At 43.0% G+C, this 21,081-nt stretch overlaps 1 protein-coding gene and 1 non-coding gene across 2 annotated transcripts; both read left to right on the plus strand.

Annotated features, from left to right (window-relative positions):
• The first annotated feature begins 3,895 nt into the window (after positions 1-3,895).
• Positions 3,896-15,553, plus strand: EIF4G2 (eukaryotic translation initiation factor 4 gamma 2). Its single transcript, XM_029915563.1, has 24 exons — positions 3,896-3,910; positions 4,136-4,288; positions 4,421-4,561; positions 5,966-6,030; positions 6,345-6,410; positions 7,052-7,192; positions 7,760-7,862; positions 8,599-8,730; positions 8,822-8,888; positions 8,976-9,127; positions 9,378-9,488; positions 9,658-9,741; positions 9,831-9,929; positions 10,191-10,332; positions 10,433-10,593; positions 10,943-11,056; positions 11,619-11,744; positions 11,893-11,997; positions 12,086-12,301; positions 12,390-12,648; positions 12,975-13,179; positions 13,316-13,527; positions 13,615-13,736; positions 14,728-15,553. Exons 1-24 carry the CDS (start codon positions 3,896-3,898, stop codon positions 14,791-14,793), a joined length of 3,057 nt encoding a protein of 1,018 aa, XP_029771423.1. The 3' UTR covers positions 14,794-15,553.
• LOC115272920 lies at positions 11,109-11,251 on the plus strand. Its single transcript, XR_003900565.1, has one exon. It is a non-coding gene; the product is annotated as a small nucleolar RNA SNORD97 (small nucleolar RNA).
• Positions 15,554-21,081: the final 5,528 nt, after the last annotated feature.

Here is a 21,081-nt window from a genome sequence, read left to right on the forward strand (position 1 = left end):
TGGGAGACCTTACTGAGGTTTTTGAGCAGGGTAATTATATACTCATATCTGTGCTTCAGGAATGAATTGGAGGGGATAAATGAGGAATAGCCTCAAAATTTGAAGGATGGAGAATCAGTGGGAGTGAATTTTTTTGAGGCAGCAATACCAGCTTAACTGGCTCCATGAGAGAAGATTGGGTGTCTGGGAGTGGTGAAAAATAAGGTCAACCAAAGAGGTAGGGTAGGGCCAGAATATGAAGGGCTTGATAGCCAGGCAAAAGCATTATGAACTAGGATCCCTGGCTTCTAACGCCTGTTTCCCTACTTGGAGAAAGTCCCTTACCTTTTTTAGAATCCAGTTTCCTTTTCCAAGGGTTTTCTTCAGTTGTAAAATTTATCATTTTCTGTTATACTCTGACCTTCTACAGTCGTTCTCAAACTTTAACTGTACATTAGAATCACATGAAGAGCTTTCAAAGCGGTTGATGCCTGGATCCCACTCTGAGAAATCCGTATTTATCCTGGATCCAACCTGGACATTATTTTAAAAGTCCTGGTCCTCAGGAGAGTGCCTCAGTAGAGTGTGTAACTCTGGGTCTCAGGTTCATAAGTTCATACCCCATGTTGGGTATAAAGATTACTTAAAAATAAAATCTTAAAATAAATAAATAAATAAAAATTAAAAGTCCTCAGGTGATTCTACTGTGCAGCCAAGGTTGAGATCAGCTTACATAGAAAATGAAGCACTAGGGGCGCCTGGGTGGCTCAGTCGGTTGAGCTTCCGGCTTTGGCTCAGGTCATGATCTCACAGGTTCGTGGGTTGGAGCCCCATGTCGGGCTCTGTGCTGACAGCTCAGAGCCTGGAGCCTGCTTCAGATTCTGTGTCTCCTCTTTCTCCGCCCTCCCCTGCTCAAGATGTCTCTCTCTCTTTCTCTCTCAAATAAATAAAAACATTAAAAAAAAAAAAAAAGAAAATGAAGCACTAATATTCTTGAGCATGGTTCATATGTTGTGTGGGGAGGGGAAAAAAAGTGTTTTAAGGAGGACTAATGTGAGAGTACAGAGTAGAGGGAAAAGACCAGGAGACCAATTGGAATTTTTCAGTAATTTAGGAGAAAAATCTACTAAGGCCTAGATTAGTATATATGCAGTAACACTAGGGGAAAAGATGATTCAGAGGGAAGTAACACTGGAACTTAGTAACTAATTGAATATTAAACCTATCTAAAGGAAGGGGAAAAGGTAGAGTCAAATTTCTAGTATAAATTCTAGTAGAATCCTTAGCAAAACTAAATCAATTGTCAAACGGTTGATAATATTATTGATAATACAGTAAAAGACATTAATTGTCAGGGGTTAGGCTATGTGCTTTCCAAACATGTCATTCAGTCTGTACAACTCTATAAATACTATTATTCCCATTACTGATTTAGAAACTAAGAAAAGAGAGCAGTTAAATAACCAACATTACACAGTAAGGAAAGATAGTTGAACTAACCAGTCTGACTCCTTTTCCTTATGATAGGGAGATGATCAGCTAGTTATATACTGAATTGAGTTTGACCAAATAACTCAAAAAAGTAAAATGGCCTAGAGGTCCAGACAGGAGTATAAATAAGTGGATCAAATCAGATTTAATTGTAGTGAAATGAAGAGAAAACATAAACGAGGCAGTGGCTATTCAGCTATACTTAAATGTTGCCCTGTTGGAAATTCAGTCCCAGTATTGCCATGTTTTAAGATTTTTTCATAAAAAGATAGAAATCTAGATTTCTGTGTTAAATCTCCAAAAATGTAAATGTCAACTAATTCAAATGTTTAAAATTACTGTGTGGCCAAACACAATATGGCTACAAGTTTGCATCTCTGATTAATAAGAGGCTGTTGGAAATTCAGAACTGAAGTTAGAGATTTGAGCTGGAGATGTATGGTTAGGGAAAGTGTAAGCACAGAGAGGGTAGCAGATGCTCCAGAGTTGCATATGTTAGAATAATAACCAGGATTTGACATGGCTAGTTAAAATAATGCAAAAATATGAGTTAAGTCAGTCAGGACTCTAAGAGTTTTTCAATCTTACAGAAAACTAACATAAAATGGAAATGTTAAAACTAGCAGATTGAAGTGGGTGTGTTTAAAATTCAATTTTCTATAAACTGAAAACCAAAATCCAGATAATGACTTGAATTTTCATACATCCATGATGTGATGGAAACATTTCAAAATTGTGAGTCTATCTCTCCTACTGATTGAAAGGTAATTAAGATTATGTTTACCCATATTTTCATCTTTTTACATGGGTTACTTTCTCTCAGCCAAGTTTCTCACATACATTCATACCTGCAAAGTCCATAGCAGAAAAGTTCACAATTACCAAAGCTTAAGTAAAACCTTTTTAAAAATTTAATTATTGACTTTCAGGTTCCTCAAAATAACATCCAGGTGTTAGGGCTCAGTAAATATTCTTTGAAATCTAGACCAGAACAGTGCTTTTGAACACTATTCCATTAGATTAATGTATTATCAGTCATGAAGAATGTAAACCAGTTATGTAAAAAATTAAGTACCTCAAATATGAAAAACATTTCTGCAAACTATAAAGCCCTATAACAACATTATAAAGAAATAAGATTCTGGTCTTATTTTGAAGCTACAGGGTCCTTAAATTACCAAGTAGTTGAACCACAACTTCTTGTATTTAAAACACAATTTTCACACTGCCCCAAAATGTTTTCTTTTTCACATGTAATTAACTCCAAGAGTGAGATCTTTTCCAATTATTTTTTTTCCACCACATGTAACTAACTTCAAGAATGAGATCTTTTCCAATTGTTAATGGTCAAGTGAAATTGACTTAATAACAAATAACTAGTAATATAATGAGGGGTAATGATCAGCCTCATATATGGCAAAGATCTAAAGATGCTGGAATTGTGTTAGAAATCTTCAGAGCTGCACCACACACCTCTATTAGCAGTTTTAAATGTCCTAGGACAAACTGCAACTTTCCTGAAGACTATTACGGACTAGGTGCTTTCAACACCAAGAGCTGTTTTGACCTGTCAAACATGTCTGGTCTGTGAAAATCCAGTCCTTTATTGGACATTTTTCTTTAAAAGACATGCATGTTAAAGCAGTTTCTTGCTCTTTATATACATTGTATCAAGAAATGCATGTTCAAAATGAAGATGGGGAAATTTCTGCTAAGTACATGGAAACATGACTCCATTTTTGTATAGCCAGGATTCCATTTTTTTGTAGCTAAAATGTCGCAAACGATGGAACACTTCTTATACCGGTAGCCCTCCTTTAAAATGTTACCTGAGAAGTATAAATCGTTCATCCTGCTGGCTTTGAAAAGCCTAATCCTATTTATTATGGTGGACCTTACATAAAATGTAAATACACAGCTGACAATCTTAAACATGTTTAAAAACAAGTAAACAAAAACAAAAAACAGGAGCTAGCAATTAAAATCCTCCAAACGCCCGCGCGCTCCGCAAATACTTCTTCCAAATTAGTCTGGTATAGTCCGGGTATTCCTCTTGTGACCGCAGGCCGGACATTCCTTCGGGAAAAGCTGCGTCTCGGGTGAGATACAAAGACAGTAAACCCCTTTCTTTTATCCCTTTCTTATTCACTCTGCAGGAGGTATTAGAAATGACGAGCTGAATTAAGCCTTCTTTACGCATCTGGGTGCATCCTCTGGTCTCCTGAACTCATCCTCTCGGCTTCCCGACTAAGGAGGCCGAAGCTGAGCATCCGGAGACCAATAGTTATTCCAGGCACTGCGCCCCGGGGGCGCCAGGCCTCAACCCTATAGGCAGATCCCGGGGAGGCCCGGGCTGCGGGGGGGGAGGGGGGTTAGAATCAAGGCTCCTTGGGGGCGCCAGGAAAGATCACTGCTCTGACACGCCATGGACCGGAATCGAGTAGGGTAGGGGAAAAGCCAGTTCCACCCCCATATCCCCGTTGAAAAAACGAGGTAGAGGGGAAGGGGGCTGTACAACACGATTAAGGGGTAGAGTCAGGGAACAAAGAGGAGGAAGATGAGACAGCCACACCAACGCAGACGCAGAAGGGCTCTCCGACTTTACGCAAGTGGCCCACATCTCCACGGTGCTCGGCTCCCTTTTACGCCACTGGCTTGGCCTCAGAGCCTTCGCGAATATAGCTTTGCGCACTGCGGCGGGATTGCGCCGCAACCGAGCTTGGCCCTGTGGCTCCTCCCCGCCACTCTACGCGGATTGGTGGTAGACTGCAACCAGACTGCTGATTGGGTGGCGAAGGAGCCATTCGGGGCGGCTTTGGTGGGTTCGGCTGCTGCAGAGTGATAAGTTCGGCTTCAGACACGCCTCAGCGCCAGCAGTGAGTCGGAGCTCTATGGAGGTGGCGGCGAGTACCGGGTGGTGGCTGCAGCAGCGACTCTTCTGAGCTGAGAGTTTCAAGTTGTTCCCGACTCCTTCCTCCCCCTTCCCTCCCCCTTTTTTGTTTTCCGTCCCCCTTCCCCCTCCCTTCCCTGTCCCCGACGACCGGATCCTGAGGAGGCAGCTGCGGCGGCAGCTGCTGAGTTCTCGGTGAAGGTGAGTGGAGCCGCCGCCGCGTAGAGCGCTCTAAAATGGCCGCCATTCCCTGGCCGCTTCTCGAGCGGTACAAAATGGCGGCCGCAGGCGGAGCCGGGCGGGGCGGCCCGTGTTAGCGTTTTTTCCGCGCTCCAGGCACCTAGAAATTCTTCGCTTTTGTTCTCCTTTCCCGTTGCTGACGGAGTAAAAGGAAATCGGCGGCCGTGGCGGCTACGGCCGTCATCGTGGCTATCGGTGGCCGGGGTCGGGGCGGGCCGAGGCGCTAGTGTGCTCGGACGGGGAGAGAGCGTGGCGGTGCCACGCGCGCCCCGGCGGGGAGCGACGTCCCAGCCGGCGGCGAGGGCCCGGCCGTTGGCGCGGGACCAGCTGAGGCGTAGGAGTCCCAGAGCCCGGCCTCCTGCCGGGGAGACGGTATATGAGGCCCCAGTTGTGGCGGGGAGCGGGCTCCGCCTGGGACCGGAGAGGGTAGAGGAAACTAGGGTTTTCGTCCCTTTGTCAGCAGGGAAGGGAACCGAGAGGCAGCTGTCAGTCCCTCGGGGATTTATGCGGAGGGAGGGGGCCCGGTCGGAGGCGGCGGGTGGGAAGGAGGGCGCCTTCCTGCCTGGAGAACAAAGAGCCGGGCGCTGGGCCGGCGGGGGCGGCCTCCGCTCCTCCCCGCCGAGGCTTGCCCCCAGCGGCTTCGCGGGAAGGCTGTCGGAAGCACTTCCTAACTCCAGCCTGGATGGGAGGAATCCACCGGCCTTTTGTTCCCAGGAAGGGGAAAATGGGGCGGAGGTTCTTGCTGCCATGTTGTTGCCCGTGTCTTCCGCCTGCTGAGTGCCAGCCAGGGTACACCCGTGTTCCTCTTGCATCTTCCGGATGCCGTGTGTGCGGAAGAGTCAAAAGAACGGACAGTGAAGGAAAACTGCCCAGCAGTCTTTAGGCCGGCCTTATTCGGCCCGCTGGGTTCGTGGTCGAGGCCGTGAAAACTTAGGACATTTCCCACGTAATGTGCCCGTGCAGATAAGTTAGATTTTTCTGTTCCTGATCTCCGTGCTCAGCTTTCTGGAAAGTAGAATGTGGTTTTTTTCAGAGATTCGTTGTTCGCAGTTGAAATGTTCTTGTATTTCTATGAAGGTTCTTTGCATCTTTGAACAGAAGGGAATTTCCAGGTGGCTAAAGAAAATAACATTTTATTGTCCACTTGTGTTTGAGTACGTTCTATTTTAGTCTTAGGAGATCTGCAATGCAGTGAAAGTTCAGTCAACTGCAGTGCCAGGATCTGAAATAAATTATAATTGAAGGAAGCGCTATAGATTTGTGTGTTAGCAGTGTCTAATTTTGGTACTCTTTCTCATTCTAGGTTTTTCATTTCTCCCATCCTCTTCCCTCCCCACCCCATCCATTAATATTATTCTTTTGAAGATTCTTCGTTGTCAAGCCGCCAAAGTGGAGAGTGCGATCGCAGAAGGGGGTGCTTCTCGTTTCAGGTAGGTGGAGGTTTACTTTTGCAATTGTTATGAAGAGACCAAAGGCAGAATTAAAAGAATCCCCACACTAATGGCTTAATGTGCTGCAAGTTTAATGTATAATGTGCCATGTACATTTTTTATTAGTTCTTAAATTGTTGCATTATCTTCCGTTTGTTCTTTGAAGAATAGTTGTCAATTATTTGACTTTCCATGAGAACTAAGTTCCTCTTCATTTGTGGTTTAATTTGTGAAATAAAGAATAAAGAGATCCTTTACCCTTTTAACTGAGACAGGTGGCATATGGATATTTAAAAAGGTTTTCTTTTAAATAGTGCTTCTTCGGGCGGAGGAGGAAGTAGGGGTGCACCTCAGCACTATCCCAAGACTGCTGGCAACAGGTATAGTAAGTGTATAGAAGCCATGAGTTTCATAGAATAGATTTAGGTTAATAGTCCTTCTCATGCATAGCAGTGTAGTTATAGTTACCAAGAATTGTAATCATAGTGGGCATGGTTTCTGCTACATATCTTAGAATTTAAACTCTTGATTATCCTTTTTGATAAATACCTGAATTAGGGCTCTCAGACTGCTCTTTTATCTTTTGCTCTTTGGATTATTTTCATTAATATTACTTCCGAAATCAACAATTACTGTTATCAGTAGTTATCTGTACTTAGTGATATTGCTGCATGCACAGGACATGGTCATATGACATTGGAACATGTTGAGTCTCAAAGTGTAGCTCCTGGAGCACCAACATTGGCAACACCTGGGAGTTTATTAAAAATGCAGGTGATCTGGTCCTGCCCCAGACTCTAAAACAGAATACTTGAGGGCAGACCCGGCAATCTGTTTTAACAAGCCCTTCAGGTGATTCTGCATTTGAGAAGCATTGATTGTGAGTTGCTTAGTTGTAAGTGAAATTGAAAACATGTAAACTGCTTTTCCTATTTAGAAAGATGGATTGATACAACATTTGATATGTGACAGTGCTAGGTTTTATATCGTCTTAATTAGGAATCTTTTAAATTCTTACTAGCGAGTTCCTGGGGAAAACCCCAGGGCAAAACGCTCAGAAATGGATTCCTGCACGAAGCACTAGACGAGATGACAACTCCGCAGCAAACAACTCCGCAAATGAAAAAGAACGACATGATGCAATCTTCAGGAAAGTAAGAGGGTAAGTTTATAGATCTGCTTTGTTCTTTTACCAAAAGGGGGGAAGAAGAAGGAGTTGGCTGCTTTTGTCTTGTGTGTAGGCTGTTTTATTTAGAAGGCAATGTTCATGTCCAAGTGTATATTTTAATGAATGCCAGTGTTAGCAGTTTTATCTTAAAATGAAGAGCAGCATTATCAGTATTTTGAGGCTTAAGTGTTGCTTGTAGACAGTGGGTTAAAACACACAAGCCTTCTGTCCTGACGTTTCCCGTGCCTGATGTGTAACCCACTGAAGAAGCATGGAACACCGTGATCTTAGTTCGTGGATTTTAGCCTTAATAGTAAGGTTCTTGCTCTCTGGGTTTTGAAGGTAGTGAGAAAGATTTGTCAAACAGTGCAGGACCCCAAAGCAGGTACAGGTATTATCTAAATAACAGCTTTACCTTAACATACCTTTGGTTATATGGGTAAGAAGATAATAGGTCTTGATATTAGATGATAGAAGAAAAAAATTAATTTCAAAGTTGTTTTTCAACTCTATAATTTTGTGTGTGGTACCTGACACTTAGTGTGATTCCTTTCTCCCCAGCATACTAAATAAGCTTACTCCTGAAAAGTTTGACAAGCTATGCCTTGAGCTCCTCAATGTGGGTGTAGAGTCTAAACTCATCCTTAAAGGGGTCATACTGCTGGTAAGTTTAAAAATTGGCTTAGCTGAAGGAGAAAGTTAAATAGTTACCAGACCCAAGTTTTCTGTTCAGTACATTGTTGCTTAAAACCCATAGGTGTGAGCTACATGTTTTTTTAAATTGTGATGGTGATTTTGAAAATAACTACCAACTTCTAATGGCATCGTATTTAAGAGATAAATACTTATTTTTTGTGTTGTAGTGTGACATCCGTTATATTAGTTTCAGGTGTACAACATAGAGATTTGCTAATCTGATACATTATAGTGCTTATCACAAGTGTGGTTGTCCTTGGTCCTAAACTGTGAATTTGTAAATTGTTCATACTATGCTTGGACAGTTAAATGGGCTAAGCACAGAGTATTCGTGTTTTTTATATGTTTTTCTTCTGTAGAAAACCTATTTTGGTCTTGGAAATGAATTATATGGTAGTTGGTAAATTAAGATTTCAGTGTCTATAGTTTGAGTATCCAAGATATTTTTAACTCTTGGGGGGCAGTGGGGAGTGATTTACTTATATGAAATCTGTATAGTTGGACTTTTTTGGTACCATGTCACAGCAAGTATTTGCCTCTATTTTTCCAAGCTGTGTCCTGATAATCATTTTACATAAAGTAGATGAGGCAGAGATTTTGTCAGTAAAGTTAGGATCCTTAAGATTTACAAGGAAGCATTAAGTTAAAGGAAGGATACTTTCAGAAGGTTGTCCTATTTTTTTTTTTAATGCCATTTTCTGTAGATTGTGGACAAAGCCCTAGAAGAGCCAAAGTATAGCTCATTGTATGCTCAGCTATGTCTGCGATTGGCAGAAGATGCACCAAACTTTGATGGCCCAGCAGCAGAGGGTCAGCCAGGACAGAAGCAAAGCACAGTAAGTGGTGGTATTTGCTTGCTTATTTCAAAGTTGATTTGAAAGATTTCATTTAACACAAGCTGCCAAATGTCTTTCTTGTTGCCAATAGACATTCAGACGCCTCCTAATTTCCAAATTACAAGATGAATTTGAAAACCGAACCAGAAATGTTGATGGTGAGAGTTTGTATTTGATACCTAAGTACCACTGGGGATTTTGAATTTCATTCTGAATGTTGACTCTTTTCTGTTGTATATTTTCAGTCTATGATAAGCGTGAAAATCCCCTCCTCCCCGAGGAGGAGGAACAGAGAGCCATTGCTAAGATCAAGATGTTGGGGAACATCAAATTCATTGGAGAACTTGGAAAGCTTGATCTTATTCATGAATCTATCCTTCATAAGTGCATCAAAACAGTAAGTATGCAAATGTAGGCTTTGATTAATCACTGGGTACATGACTATTTGAGGGGAGCGGGGTCCATTATAATTGCTTGGTCCTGAGAATGTTAGAAGGTTAGTTTAATATTTCAGAATGGTTAGCAAAACTGCTAGTTAAATGTTATAAATAGGGACTTATGTATGCAATGTATTTTGTAAAGTACACGTAGAAAAATGTTAGAACTTAACAAGATTTTGTCAACATATTGGCATTTCTTTTTGGTAGCTTTTGGAAAAGAAGAAGAGAGTCCAACTCAAAGATATGGGAGAGGATTTGGAGTGCCTCTGTCAGATAATGAGGACAGTGGGACCTAGATTAGACCATGAACGAGCCAAGGTATGTTATTAAGTAGCTTCTGTTAATTTTATTCAAACCAAAGGACTTGTTTTAGTGATATAGGGGATAATCCCATTAGCCCATCAACTTTATCATGTGAAGTCTTAAAAGCCTTAAATAGTATACATTTGCTATAGCATTTTAATTACGTATTTTTCTCTTCTGTTAGTCCTTAATGGATCAGTACTTTGCCCGAATGTGCTCCTTGATGCTAAGTAAGGAATTGCCAGCGAGGATTCGTTTCCTGCTGCAGGTAAAACTGGTTTAACTGTGTTGATAAGCTGATATCATCTCTTCAAGAATATTTTAAAAAACTTAACGAAAACTATTTCTAAATTAAAGGATACCGTAGAGTTGCGAGAACACCATTGGGTTCCTCGCAAGGCTTTTCTTGACAATGGACCAAAGACGATCAATCAAATCCGTCAAGATGCAGTAAAAGTAAGATACTGATTTTTTTTTTTAAAGTTGTTTTAAGGTTATTGAACCACAAGGATGCTTATAACACTTAAGACTCCTCTTTGTGGAGTTTATTACCGTTTTTAGTTTCTTGCTTACCATTAGGAGAAGAAATGATATACAGAAATTACATAATTATCACTCCAGTAGCCTGAAAGTTTTTATTTTTCCCCAAAACAAGAATTTCCATTTTATGTAAAATCGTGTCCAGAATCAGGTGTTTATTCACATTTATTTCTAAAGGATCTAGGAGTGTTTATTCCTGCTCCTATGGCTCAAGGGATGAGAAGTGATTTCTTTCTGGAGGGACCGTTCATGCCACCCAGGATGAAAATGGATAGAGACCCACTTGGAGGACTTGCTGATATGTTTGGACAAATGCCAGGTGATTTTGAACAAAACCATGGTTCCATTAAAATTAAAAAATGCTTAAATGTTTTAATGGCAGCAGAGTTGTAAAAAGTTGTTCCTGTGTGTATTTTAAGGCAGCGGAATCGGCACTGGTCCAGGAGTTATCCAGGACAGGTTTTCACCCACCATGGGGCGCCACCGTTCGAATCAGCTCTTCAACGGCCACGGGGGACACCTCATGCCTCCCACACAATCGCAGTTTGGAGAGATGGGAGGCAAGTTTATGAAGAGCCAGGTAAGAAACCCTGTCAGAAAGCTTAGGCAACAAATATTAAGTTCTCTAACACATACGATTTATTTTTTACTTTAAAAGTGAATATTTTAGAGTTGTGTGTGTTTCTAAACCAAATTTACATCTGTGACAGTTACATAAAATGGAGTGAGATGCTTATCCTTAAAATTAGTAAAATCACAGCATTTTTATTTGACAGGCTAGATTTTTATTCTTTCCTTGCTTCATCTTTACTTCTCTGGGCAAATTCAGTAAAGTTTTCCTTACGGCTTGGCTCTTCCCTTTGGTACCTGATTACCATAATTTGTGGACCCCTTTTTATCTAGACCTTATTTCTCCTTTTCTAAAATAGGGGCTAAGCCAGCTCTACCATAACCAGAGTCAGGGACTCTTATCCCAGCTGCAAGGACAGTCGAAGGATATGCCACCTCGGTTTTCTAAGAAAGGACAGCTTAATGCAGATGAGGTACATTTGCCTATGTTACTTCTATACCATAGTTTGTCAATTCAGAAGTCTGTTGCCCAATGATTATAAATAAGACGCGTTATTAAGAGGACTTAATGCTGGAGTTCTTTAATCTCTTCTTTCTTTTCTGTACTACTTTTTCTTTCTTTGGATGTCCAGCGTCCTATGAGCGAAGATTATGAGATATGAGGGCAAGTCTCTTAAAAAAAAAAGTCGGTTAGACCAAAGAAAATGGTTGTCAAGATTTTAATTGATTTTCTTGTATATAGAATGACTTAACTATAAAAGCAAGATATTTTCTAAACTAATTGTCTGGTTTTTAGTATTTTAGTGATGCTTATCCTAGGAGAATCCTAGTACAAATATAAGAATTTTGTAGCAGCAATATATTAGTTTCACGTGGATCAGATCTTTAGTTTTCTTGCCAGGAGCTCCCTTTTCAGCTGTCTGTTCTCTAACTTCCATCCTAGAGTCTAGGATGTCTGTATATACTGAATTACTCTTAGGATGTTGGATCTAATGTATGCCAACTGCATGTTGTTAACTTTGTTTTCTATTCTAGATTAGCCTGAGGCCTGCTCAGTCATTCCTAATGAATAAAAATCAAGTGCCAAAGCTTCAGCCCCAGATAACTATGATTCCTCCTAGTGCACAACCACCACGCACTCAAACACCACCTCTGGGACAGGTATGGAGTGTAGTAGGACAAGATTTTCTATGGTAACAGTAGTTTCTGAAGATGTCTGAACTTTAATGTTTCTTAAAAAGTATGTGTGAAGTTATAGGGAAGACACTAAATATTCATACCTGTCATGTTGCTTTGTTTTTGTTTTTAGACACCTCAGCTTGGTCTCAAAACTAATCCACCACTTATTCAGGAAAAGCCTGCCAAGACTAGTAAAAAGCCACCGCCATCAAAGGAAGAATTACTTAAACTAACTGTAAGTTTCAAATCATCCCATAGTCTGATTCATGGAGTGTATTTGAGATAGGAAAACACTAAGGAGACTTGGATTGTGTTCTTTTCAGGAAACAGTTGTGACTGAATATCTGAATAGCGGGAATGCAAATGAAGCCGTCAATGGCGTAAGAGAAATGAGAGCTCCTAAACACTTCCTTCCTGAGATGTTAAGCAAAGTCATTATCCTGTCGCTGGATAGGAGCGATGAGGATAAAGAAAAAGCAAGTTCTTTGATCAGTTTGCTCAAACAGGAGGGGATAGCCACCAGTGACAACTTCATGCAGGTAAGAACACTGCTTTGATTCTGGGAGAACTTTGTTGCGTTCACATCTGAGAACTGCGAAGTTGATTGTGGCATGTGTTCTTTCTAAGGCTTTCCTGAATGTCCTGGACCAGTGCCCCAAACTGGAGGTTGACGTCCCCTTGGTGAAATCCTATTTGGCGCAGTTTGCAGCTCGTGCCGTCATTTCAGAGCTGGTGAGCGTTTCAGAACTAGCTCAACCACTGGAAAGTGGCACCCATTTTCCTCTCTTCTTACTTTGTCTTCAGCAGTTAGCTAAATTACAAGATCGAGAATGGTTAACAGAACTTTTTCAACAAAGCAAGGTCAATATGCAGAAAATGCTCCCAGGTAAGAGAATGCTGGGAAACTTGTGGTGGTTGTTGTTTTTAAATAGAAAATCTCGAGTCTTTAGTACCTTGAGTGGTTCTATATAAAATGAGGCTGGATTATCTTGTCCAGATAATGATAACCATTACCATAGGTTAGACTTCACCTTGACAGAAAGTGATAGTGATTTAACTGCTTGTATTTGATCCAAATACTAAGTTTTCTTTGCTGGGTTCTTTACTATAAATCTTGTACATTTGGGGAATAGTTTGTAAAGCCATTTTCTAGATAGGCCAGCTGGCTAACATGAACTACCTGCTGACATGTAGATGGTTTTGTCTCTTCAGAAATTGATCAGAATAAGGACCGCATGTTGGAGATTTTGGAAGGAAAGGGACTGAGTTTCTTATTCCCCCTCCTCAAATTGGAGAAGGAATTGTTGAAGCAAATAAAGTTGGATCCATCCCCTCAAACCATATATAAATGGATTAAAGATAACATCTCCCCCAAACTTCATGTAGATAAAGGATTTGTGAACATCTTAATGACTAGGTAAGATAAAGTCCAGAGTTAAATTAATGCTTGTTTTTATTTACAAGAAAAAAGTATAAGGCAGGGGATTAAGAATTCCCTTTCTTGAGCCAGAACATTTTGCTTTGGGGTTCTGACGAGCTCTCTTTCTCGGCAGCTTCTTACAGTATATTTCTAGTGAAGTAAACCCACCCAGTGATGAGACGGATTCTTCATCTGCTCCTTCCAAAGAACAGTTAGAGCAGGAGAAACAACTACTTCTTTCTTTCAAGCCAGTAATGCAGAAATTCCTTCATGATCATGTCGATCTGCAGGTCAGTGCCCTGTATGCTCTGCAGGTGCACTGCTACAACAGCAACTTCCCCAAAGGTGAGCGTCGGGGGACAGGAGCAGGGCGGGCGCGGGCCAGGTCTCCCGCAGCGCACCGGGTCACGGGGTTTGCGTGTTGTCTTTTAGGCATGTTGCTCCGCTTCTTTGTTCACTTTTACGACATGGAAATTATTGAAGAAGAAGCTTTCTTGGCTTGGAAAGAAGATATAACCCAAGAGTTTCCTGGGAAAGGCAAGGCTTTGTTCCAGGTAAATCTTTTATTAGAGGCATTTGAGTCTACTTTTTTCAATTTACTTAGTATTTAATGAAGAGCCTTTAAAACAAATACAGGCGGCAAAATACGTATAGTTTTACCTGTGTGTGTCCTTCTGCATGTTTACAAGCTTTGGTAAAAGAGGCAGTTACAGTGAGGGAAAGCTAGGAGGTGGGGAAAGGCTTCCTAGGGACACGTACATGAGATGGCGGCGGCTAGTGTTTTTTTTTACAAGTAAAGCTACTTCCAAAGGTTGAGTGGTTTGAATTTAAACTTTAAAAATGTTAGTAAAGAAGAGATTGCTTCTGATTTCTCACATCTTAATTTTATATGACTGAGTGGAATTCTAGTTTTAGGGGAAGAACTTTATATTATATCTTTGGGGATTCTAAAATCATAGTGCATTAATCACCTACAGAGTAGTTGCAAAACTAGTTTCAGAGAATCCTATTTAGTGGGTCTGTGTTACAGTCCAGGCAGTTCTCATGCTGGTTTTCCAGGGGATCAGGCTTTGAGAAGCACTGGTCTCTACAGTGTCTTCTTCCTAAGGCTCACAGCATGGGCTTTGTGAGCTAGTCATTAGCCCTGCCCGTGGGGAACCTGGACTAGCAATTCTGGGATAGGGCGAGAAATGTACTTTTTAGGAATCTTCTTTCTCCCCTCAGGAGTGCTAACATACTTTAGGTTTGGGAGGAGCCGCTTGTCCTGTACTAAAAGGAGCCCGAGATGTAACTGGAAGTAGTGTCAAAGAATGACACCCGAGCTAACTGGTCATCAGCGCCTTCCCAAATATAACAGATTCTCTTTAATAGTCAATAGACAAGTAATATTTATAGCATGTTCTGAAGGCTTTGTTATTACAAAGGGTATACTACCTAAAACTTAGCTCCTTCAGTGGGTTTGCAGCTTGATCCCTAAGTCGACTATGGATTTGAGTTTTTCTTTCAGAAGTAATGGCTTAATTTTGTTAAATTACAAATTTACAGGTGAATCAGTGGCTAACCTGGCTAGAAACTGCTGAAGAAGAAGAATCTGAGGAAGAAGCTGACTAAAGAACCAGCCAAAGCCTTAAATTGTGCAAAACATACTGTTGCTATGACGTAACTGCATTTGACCTAACCACTGCGAAAATCCATTCCGCTGTAATGTTTTCACAATATTTAAAGCAGAAGCACGTCAGTTAGGATTTCCTTCTGCATAAGGTTTTTTTGTAGTGTAATGTCTTAATCATAGTCTACCATCAAATATTTTAGGAGTATCTTTAATGTTTAGATAGTATATTAGCAGCATGCAATAATTACATCATAAGTTCTCGAGCAGAGGCAGTCTGTTGCAAGGACCTTCTTTGCTGCCAGTTATCATAGGCTGTTTTAAGTTAGAAAACTGAATAGCAACACTGAATACTGTAGAAATGCACTTTGCTCAGTAATACTTGAGTTGTTGCAATATTTGATTATCCATTGGTTGTTACAGAAAAATTCTTAACTGTAATTGATGGTTGTTGCCGTGATAGTATATTGCCTGTATTTCTACCTCTAGTAATGGGCTTTATGTGCTAGATTTTAATATCCTTGAGCCTGGGCAAGTGCACAAGTCTTTTTAAAAGAAACATGGTTTACTTGCACAAAACTGATCAGTTTTGAGAGATCGTTAATGCCCTTGAAGTGGTTTTGTGGGTGTGAAACAAATGGTGAGAATTTGAATTGGTCCCTCCTATTATAGTATTGAAATTAAGTCTACTTAATTTATCAAGTCATGTTCATGCCCTGATTTTATATACTTGTATCTATCAATAAACATTGTGATACTTGATACAGAGTTGTGTGTGACTTAAGTAGCAACTACAAATGTATGAATTCTGGTTTTAGGGGTACCAGGGTGGCTCAGTGGATTAAGTGTCCATCTGCCTCTTAATTCATGATGATCTCTCAGGTTATGACACAGACCTGCGTCGCTCTGCTGACTGTGGAGTCTGCTTGGGATTCTCTGAGTATTCTCTGCTCATGCAGTCTGTTGCTCTTTCAATGTTAAAAAGTTACAATCTTAGAAAATTCAAGGGAGCCCTTACTAATGCATAGCAAGGAACTTGGTGACATTTCTTTTCATTGTCCCATGAAATCCATGGTGACCTAAGAAGCTAGCCACACATGGCCAGACAACACACAAATAACAACCAAAGACCTACCGCTACTATTTTAAACTTAGTATGGAACAGTATTAAGCCAAAATATTACTTTGATCTACACAGCCCTAGGTGTGATCTAGTCGGCCTTTTCCCCAAATTTCCTGCAACTTGGCCGTCTTGTTAATTCTCCTGCCCCATTGGCCCACTTTCTAGGACATGGCAAACATTAGAGGCTTTTTCCCATTCCTCCCTCACCTCCGTAACTAAGTGACTGGCTCCCAAAGTTTTGGTTCAAATGTCCCGTTAAGGCCCCACTGTACCGTATTTAAAGGTGAAACGGGGGGTACCTGGCTGCCTCAGTGGAAGAACGTGTGACTATTGATTCCAGAATTTGTGGAGTTCTAGCGCTAAGGGAGCAGAATTACTTAAAAAAACCCACTAACTTGGTATCCGTTTTCCATTTGAGATATTGTCCCCACCATTACTTCATAGTTAGGTCTTACTCCCTCCAGAATGTGAGGAGATTATAGGGATACTGCTGTATCCCTAGCACACAGAATAATTTACTGAACCAAATCACAAAATTACTCTATCTGGCAGGACCTGGACATGAAAAAGCAGTGGAAAGAATTGACCTGAGTACTAAGGGTTCAATTCTGCCACTTAGCCGTGTGAACTTAGGCAATATGCTTTGTTTTGTTCCTCTGTTGATTTAAACATGGGAATAATGCCATGAGAACTAAAGGTAATGTGAATCTCACTAGCAAGAGCCTGGTCCGTGGTAGGCCTTTGATCTGCGTGAGTTCACATTTTACCTGGGCTGCTTCCATCCCGAACTTCCAATCAGATCAATCCAATGGGCATTTCTCAGCCTTCGTTGACCTATGAAAAGCATTCAGCATTTGTTATTTCTTTGCCTTCAGGGTTCTCAGTGTCCTTGTAAAAGGCTCTTTTCTAGCCTGGCTTATAAACATAACCGTTAATGCTTTGCTCAATACTCAACTCCTATAGCTCCAATTACCATCTACATCCTGAAGGTGTGTGTCTTGAAGATCATCAAACCTGCACATCCAACCAGCCAGCTCCTGGACACCGTCTGAATGAGCCCCAAGCACCTCACACTCCGTGTGACCATCACTAAATTCCCGCAAACCAACATTCATTTCTTCATGTCCTGGCTCTGAATGATGCTGCCATCTGAGCCCGAAAGGAGTCAGTTGACCTCCCTTCCCAACATTCTGTCCATCTTCCTTTCACGATAGCTATTGAAGCCTCTGACTTCACCCCGTCTCTCCGCTGCACTGCCCCAGTCCAGGCCCCACTGTCTCACGCCTGAATTACTGCAGTTGTGACTTTCAAACAGTTGCCCTCCTGTTCATCTTGCTTCCAGTCCATTCCCTACATCACAGAGTGCTTGTAAAACTCTGCCCTGTAGTGGCTCCAAGTTTTCCTCAGAAGAAAATTCAAATTATTTAACAATGGAGTTACCTGCTATTTGCCCCTTTACGCTTTTTCCCATCTCCTGTCTCTGGGCCTCTCTCGGGCTGCTCCCTGTGCCTGGACAATTGCTCTCCTTACCATTCCCACCTCTTCATCCCCCTTCATCTGGCTTATTCTCATTCATCCTTCAGGGATTAGCATAAATGTTCCACATTTGGAAAGCTTGCCTTCCTCTGCCAAGACTGGGTGAGGAGTTTGTACCAATCAAGAGCTTTTGGTTGCAAAAAAACTTACTCTGGACAAACTAAGTAGAAAGGAACTTTATTGGAACTCCACGCAAGGGGGTCCAGAGACCAGACTTAGAAATGAAAGGGGACCAGGGGGAAGCTGGGTAGCCTGAACCACGAACCACAAATGCCTGACTAGAGCAACGTTGTCGGCACCCCCATGACACCCCAGGGCCTCCTGTACCAGTATCCGAATCGCCCAGTGACATTGGGTCCAGGTTCAGAGCCCAAGGCTGAAGCCAACTGATGGGCTTGGAGCACATGTTCTCCCCTTGCGGAGCCTGGATCTTCAGGGCTCCTGACGCCCACAAATCTTACAGTGCGGGAGGGAAAGAAGAACTTTGGAAGGGAGCTCAGGTAAACAGCCAAAACGTAATTGTCTGCTAGGTGGCCTCTCTGAACTCCACCTCCCCTTCTGGTGCTCCCCGCGCTGCGCCCTGACCACCTGCTTACTGCCGGGCCTCCCGCTGTACAGAAAACTCCCAGACAGCAGGAAAGTGCCCTTCATTGCTCTATTTCCAGGGCATAGCACAGGGCCAGACACACATTAAGGACCAATAATGGAATGCATTGTATGGAATGCAACAGTGAACCCAGGTTTTGTGGAACCTGAATTTTATATAATTGCGAGCATGAGGGAAAAGGTGCATCTCTTCAAGAATACAAACTTGAGGTCAGGGTCCAAATAGAGTCCTATTAAAAGAGTCTGGCGTTGGGGCACCTGGGTGGCTCAATCAGTTAAGCGTCCGGCTGTGGCTCAGGTCATGATCTCACGGTTTGTGGGTTTGAGCCCTGCATCGGGCTCTGTGCTGACAGCTCAGAGCCCGGATCCTGCTTCAGATCCTGTGTGTCCCTCTCTCTCTGCCCCTCCCCTGCTCATGCTGTCTCTGTCTCTCAAAGATAAATTTTTAAAAAATTACCCAAAAAAGGTCTGGCCTTGAAGCTTAAGCTCATGGACTTCATGGCAACTGCGAGCGAATGACTAGAGTTGATCCCCTCCAGCGTGATCATTCTTGTCCCGATCTGTACCAAATCTGCTTTCAATCCAGTTACAAAACACTCAGCTCCCCACATTAATTTATTCATTCATACATTCAAAAGTGAGCATCCCATCGCTGCCGCCTTGTGAGGGCTGGGACACAGCGGCAGGGAGATGCCATGTCTCCCCATGCAAGACCCGCCTCCTGTCCAGCGGGAGGCAGACTGGAGCAGGCGGTGCAGCCACGGGCAGGTGACAGGCCACCAGAACCCAGAGGAGGAAACAGCCTGGAGAAGCTGTGACTTCAAGGAAGAGTCACTCTCCTGACAGGCATTGGTGGGGGGGGGGGGTGCTCTCCAGGCAGCAGCAGGGAAGCCAGCTTCACCTTTCTCCTGGCTCCACGGAGCTCCCATCTCCCCTCCACCCCAGAGGCGGAGACACCCCACCAACACTTCTGAGGGGACATATTTCATCTTCAGCTGGAGGGGGCAGTGCAGGGCAGCTTCAAATGCCAGCTCCTCAGTGGGGCCAGGAGAACAGGGACTTACAAAGCTCCTTCCTCTTACCTCACTAGATTTAGAGACAGCCTTCCAAGGGGGATCCACCAAGGGAATCTGGTCAAGAAAACGTCTGAGCACACAGCACAGCGGAGCAGACACAGGACACTGGAGCCACACGCTGCCCAGACCCAGAGACTGTCCTCCCAGGCCACCTCACCTGGAGTCAGTCCCCAACGACGGGATAGACCCAAGGTCGGGCTTACTGTCTCCACTGCGCCCTCTGCTGGGCTCCCAGGAGAAGACACCCACCCCTCTGGAGGAGGGTACAAAGGTACTCCTCTGTTACATCCCAAGGGAAAGAGGACTAAAACCTATTAGACATGCTCATCAAGGGGGTAGGGGAGAGGGAGAATTTACTTTGGTTTGGTCTGGTCCCCCCATCAACCGTGGATGTCAACAGTGTGACTGATTATCAGTGAATCCCCCAGGGCTGCTCTGGTCTGTGTCAGACCTGCAGACTCACAGACTCCAGCCTGAATCCCAGCTTCCCAAGTAATTAGTTCCAAGAGCTTAGGCCAACTGCTTCCCCTCTCTGGGCTTCATATGCCTTATCTATGGAAATAACTCTTGGTTTGGCCACCCCCTAGGATCATTGCAAGGAGCCAGATAGACGGATAATGAGAAACAGTGTTCAACAGGTGTGGGGATTGCTCTACGAGACCGTTCATCTTGGAAATATGCATTGAGTACCAGCTGCATTCTGGGCACTGCTCTGGTGCTGGGGATGCAACAGTGAATGAGGCAAAGGCTTCTCATGGAGGACGCATCCTGGACGACAGGAGAGAGAGAAGAAACAAGTGGCTAGTGTCCACTGGAAAGTGCTGTACGTAGAAAATAAACCAGAATAGCAGGGAGTGAGGCAGATGCTAGCTGAAATAGGTGCTCAGGGAAGGCCTTGTGAGGACGGGACCCTGGAGCAAGGAGCTAAATAAAGTGAGGGAGTGAACGATGCAAATGTCTGGAGCACAGGGGAAGCACGGCCAAAGGCCCTGAGAGGAGCACACACACGGGGCGTCTGAGGAACAACGTGGAGCCAGCGCGGCTGAGCAGACAGGGGGCCCTGAGGCTGGAGAGCGGCGAGGGGGCGTGTGAAAGAGCAGATGTCGTGAGGACGGTGGCTTGTATTCTAAGTGGAAGGGTCGGCCTTTGGAGGATTACTATTATTACTTATTAATAATATTAAGTATTCATTAATATTATCCATACTTTGCTATGGCATATTAGTATGCTTACTCTAGCTAACATTGCTTGAGCATTTAGTACACACCAGGCTGGATCAGGTACATGATTAATGATAATGATTAGGTACATGATAAATGTACCATTTAATCTTCCCAACCTCTTTGAGACGAGTACTTTATTATCGTTATCTTATTGATATGGAAACTGGCACCTTGCCCAGCGTCTTTCATTTATTCTGTGTGTGCTTTTGGATGTGCTAGGACACAGCGTTATCATGGGGTCATCATTCAAACCCTGCCCTGCATTTCAGGAGCCAGAACTCATCTCTGCTAAGCCTGTTGGGGGAACAGAAGGACAGGAAAGACAGGAAGAGACTCAGGCAGAGGCAGCGAGCTCCTCCTTCCTGGAAGTTTTCTGTCTGAGCTGGGTGAGCTCCTGAAGGTGCAGGTGCCTCTCAAGGTTGGGTCAAAGGACCCATGGTGAGGAAAAGATGCCTCCAAACCCCCCTGTTATGGGTTGAGTTGTTTCCCACCCAAAAGATATGTGCAAGTCCTAACTCCAGGTCCCTGTGAATGTCAAGTGATTGGGACATCAGCTCTTTGCAGACATAATCAATCAAGATGAGGTCATTCATTAGGATGGATCCTGATCCAATATGGATGGTGTCCTTATAAGAAAAGAGACACATATTGATGCACAGGGAGAACGCCATATGATGCAGAAGTAGAGACTGGAGTAAGGTCTCTACAAGCCAAGGCATGCCGAAG

This window comes from Suricata suricatta, chromosome 11 (assembly GCF_006229205.1).
Source record: "Suricata suricatta isolate VVHF042 chromosome 11, meerkat_22Aug2017_6uvM2_HiC, whole genome shotgun sequence".
In the NCBI taxonomy this organism is placed as follows: Eukaryota; Metazoa; Chordata; class Mammalia; order Carnivora; family Herpestidae; genus Suricata; species Suricata suricatta.

What these genes read in the sequence shown, in the direction of transcription:
- EIF4G2 (XM_029915563.1), top strand. An exon ending in TTCATAAGTGCATCAAAACA is followed by an intron (nt 9,128 to 9,377) that starts GTAAGTATGCAA and finishes TCTTTTTGGTAG; the next exon opens with CTTTTGGAAAAGAAGAAGAG. An exon ending in TATGCAGAAAATGCTCCCAG is followed by an intron (nt 12,649 to 12,974) that starts GTAAGAGAATGC and finishes TTGTCTCTTCAG; the next exon opens with AAATTGATCAGAATAAGGAC.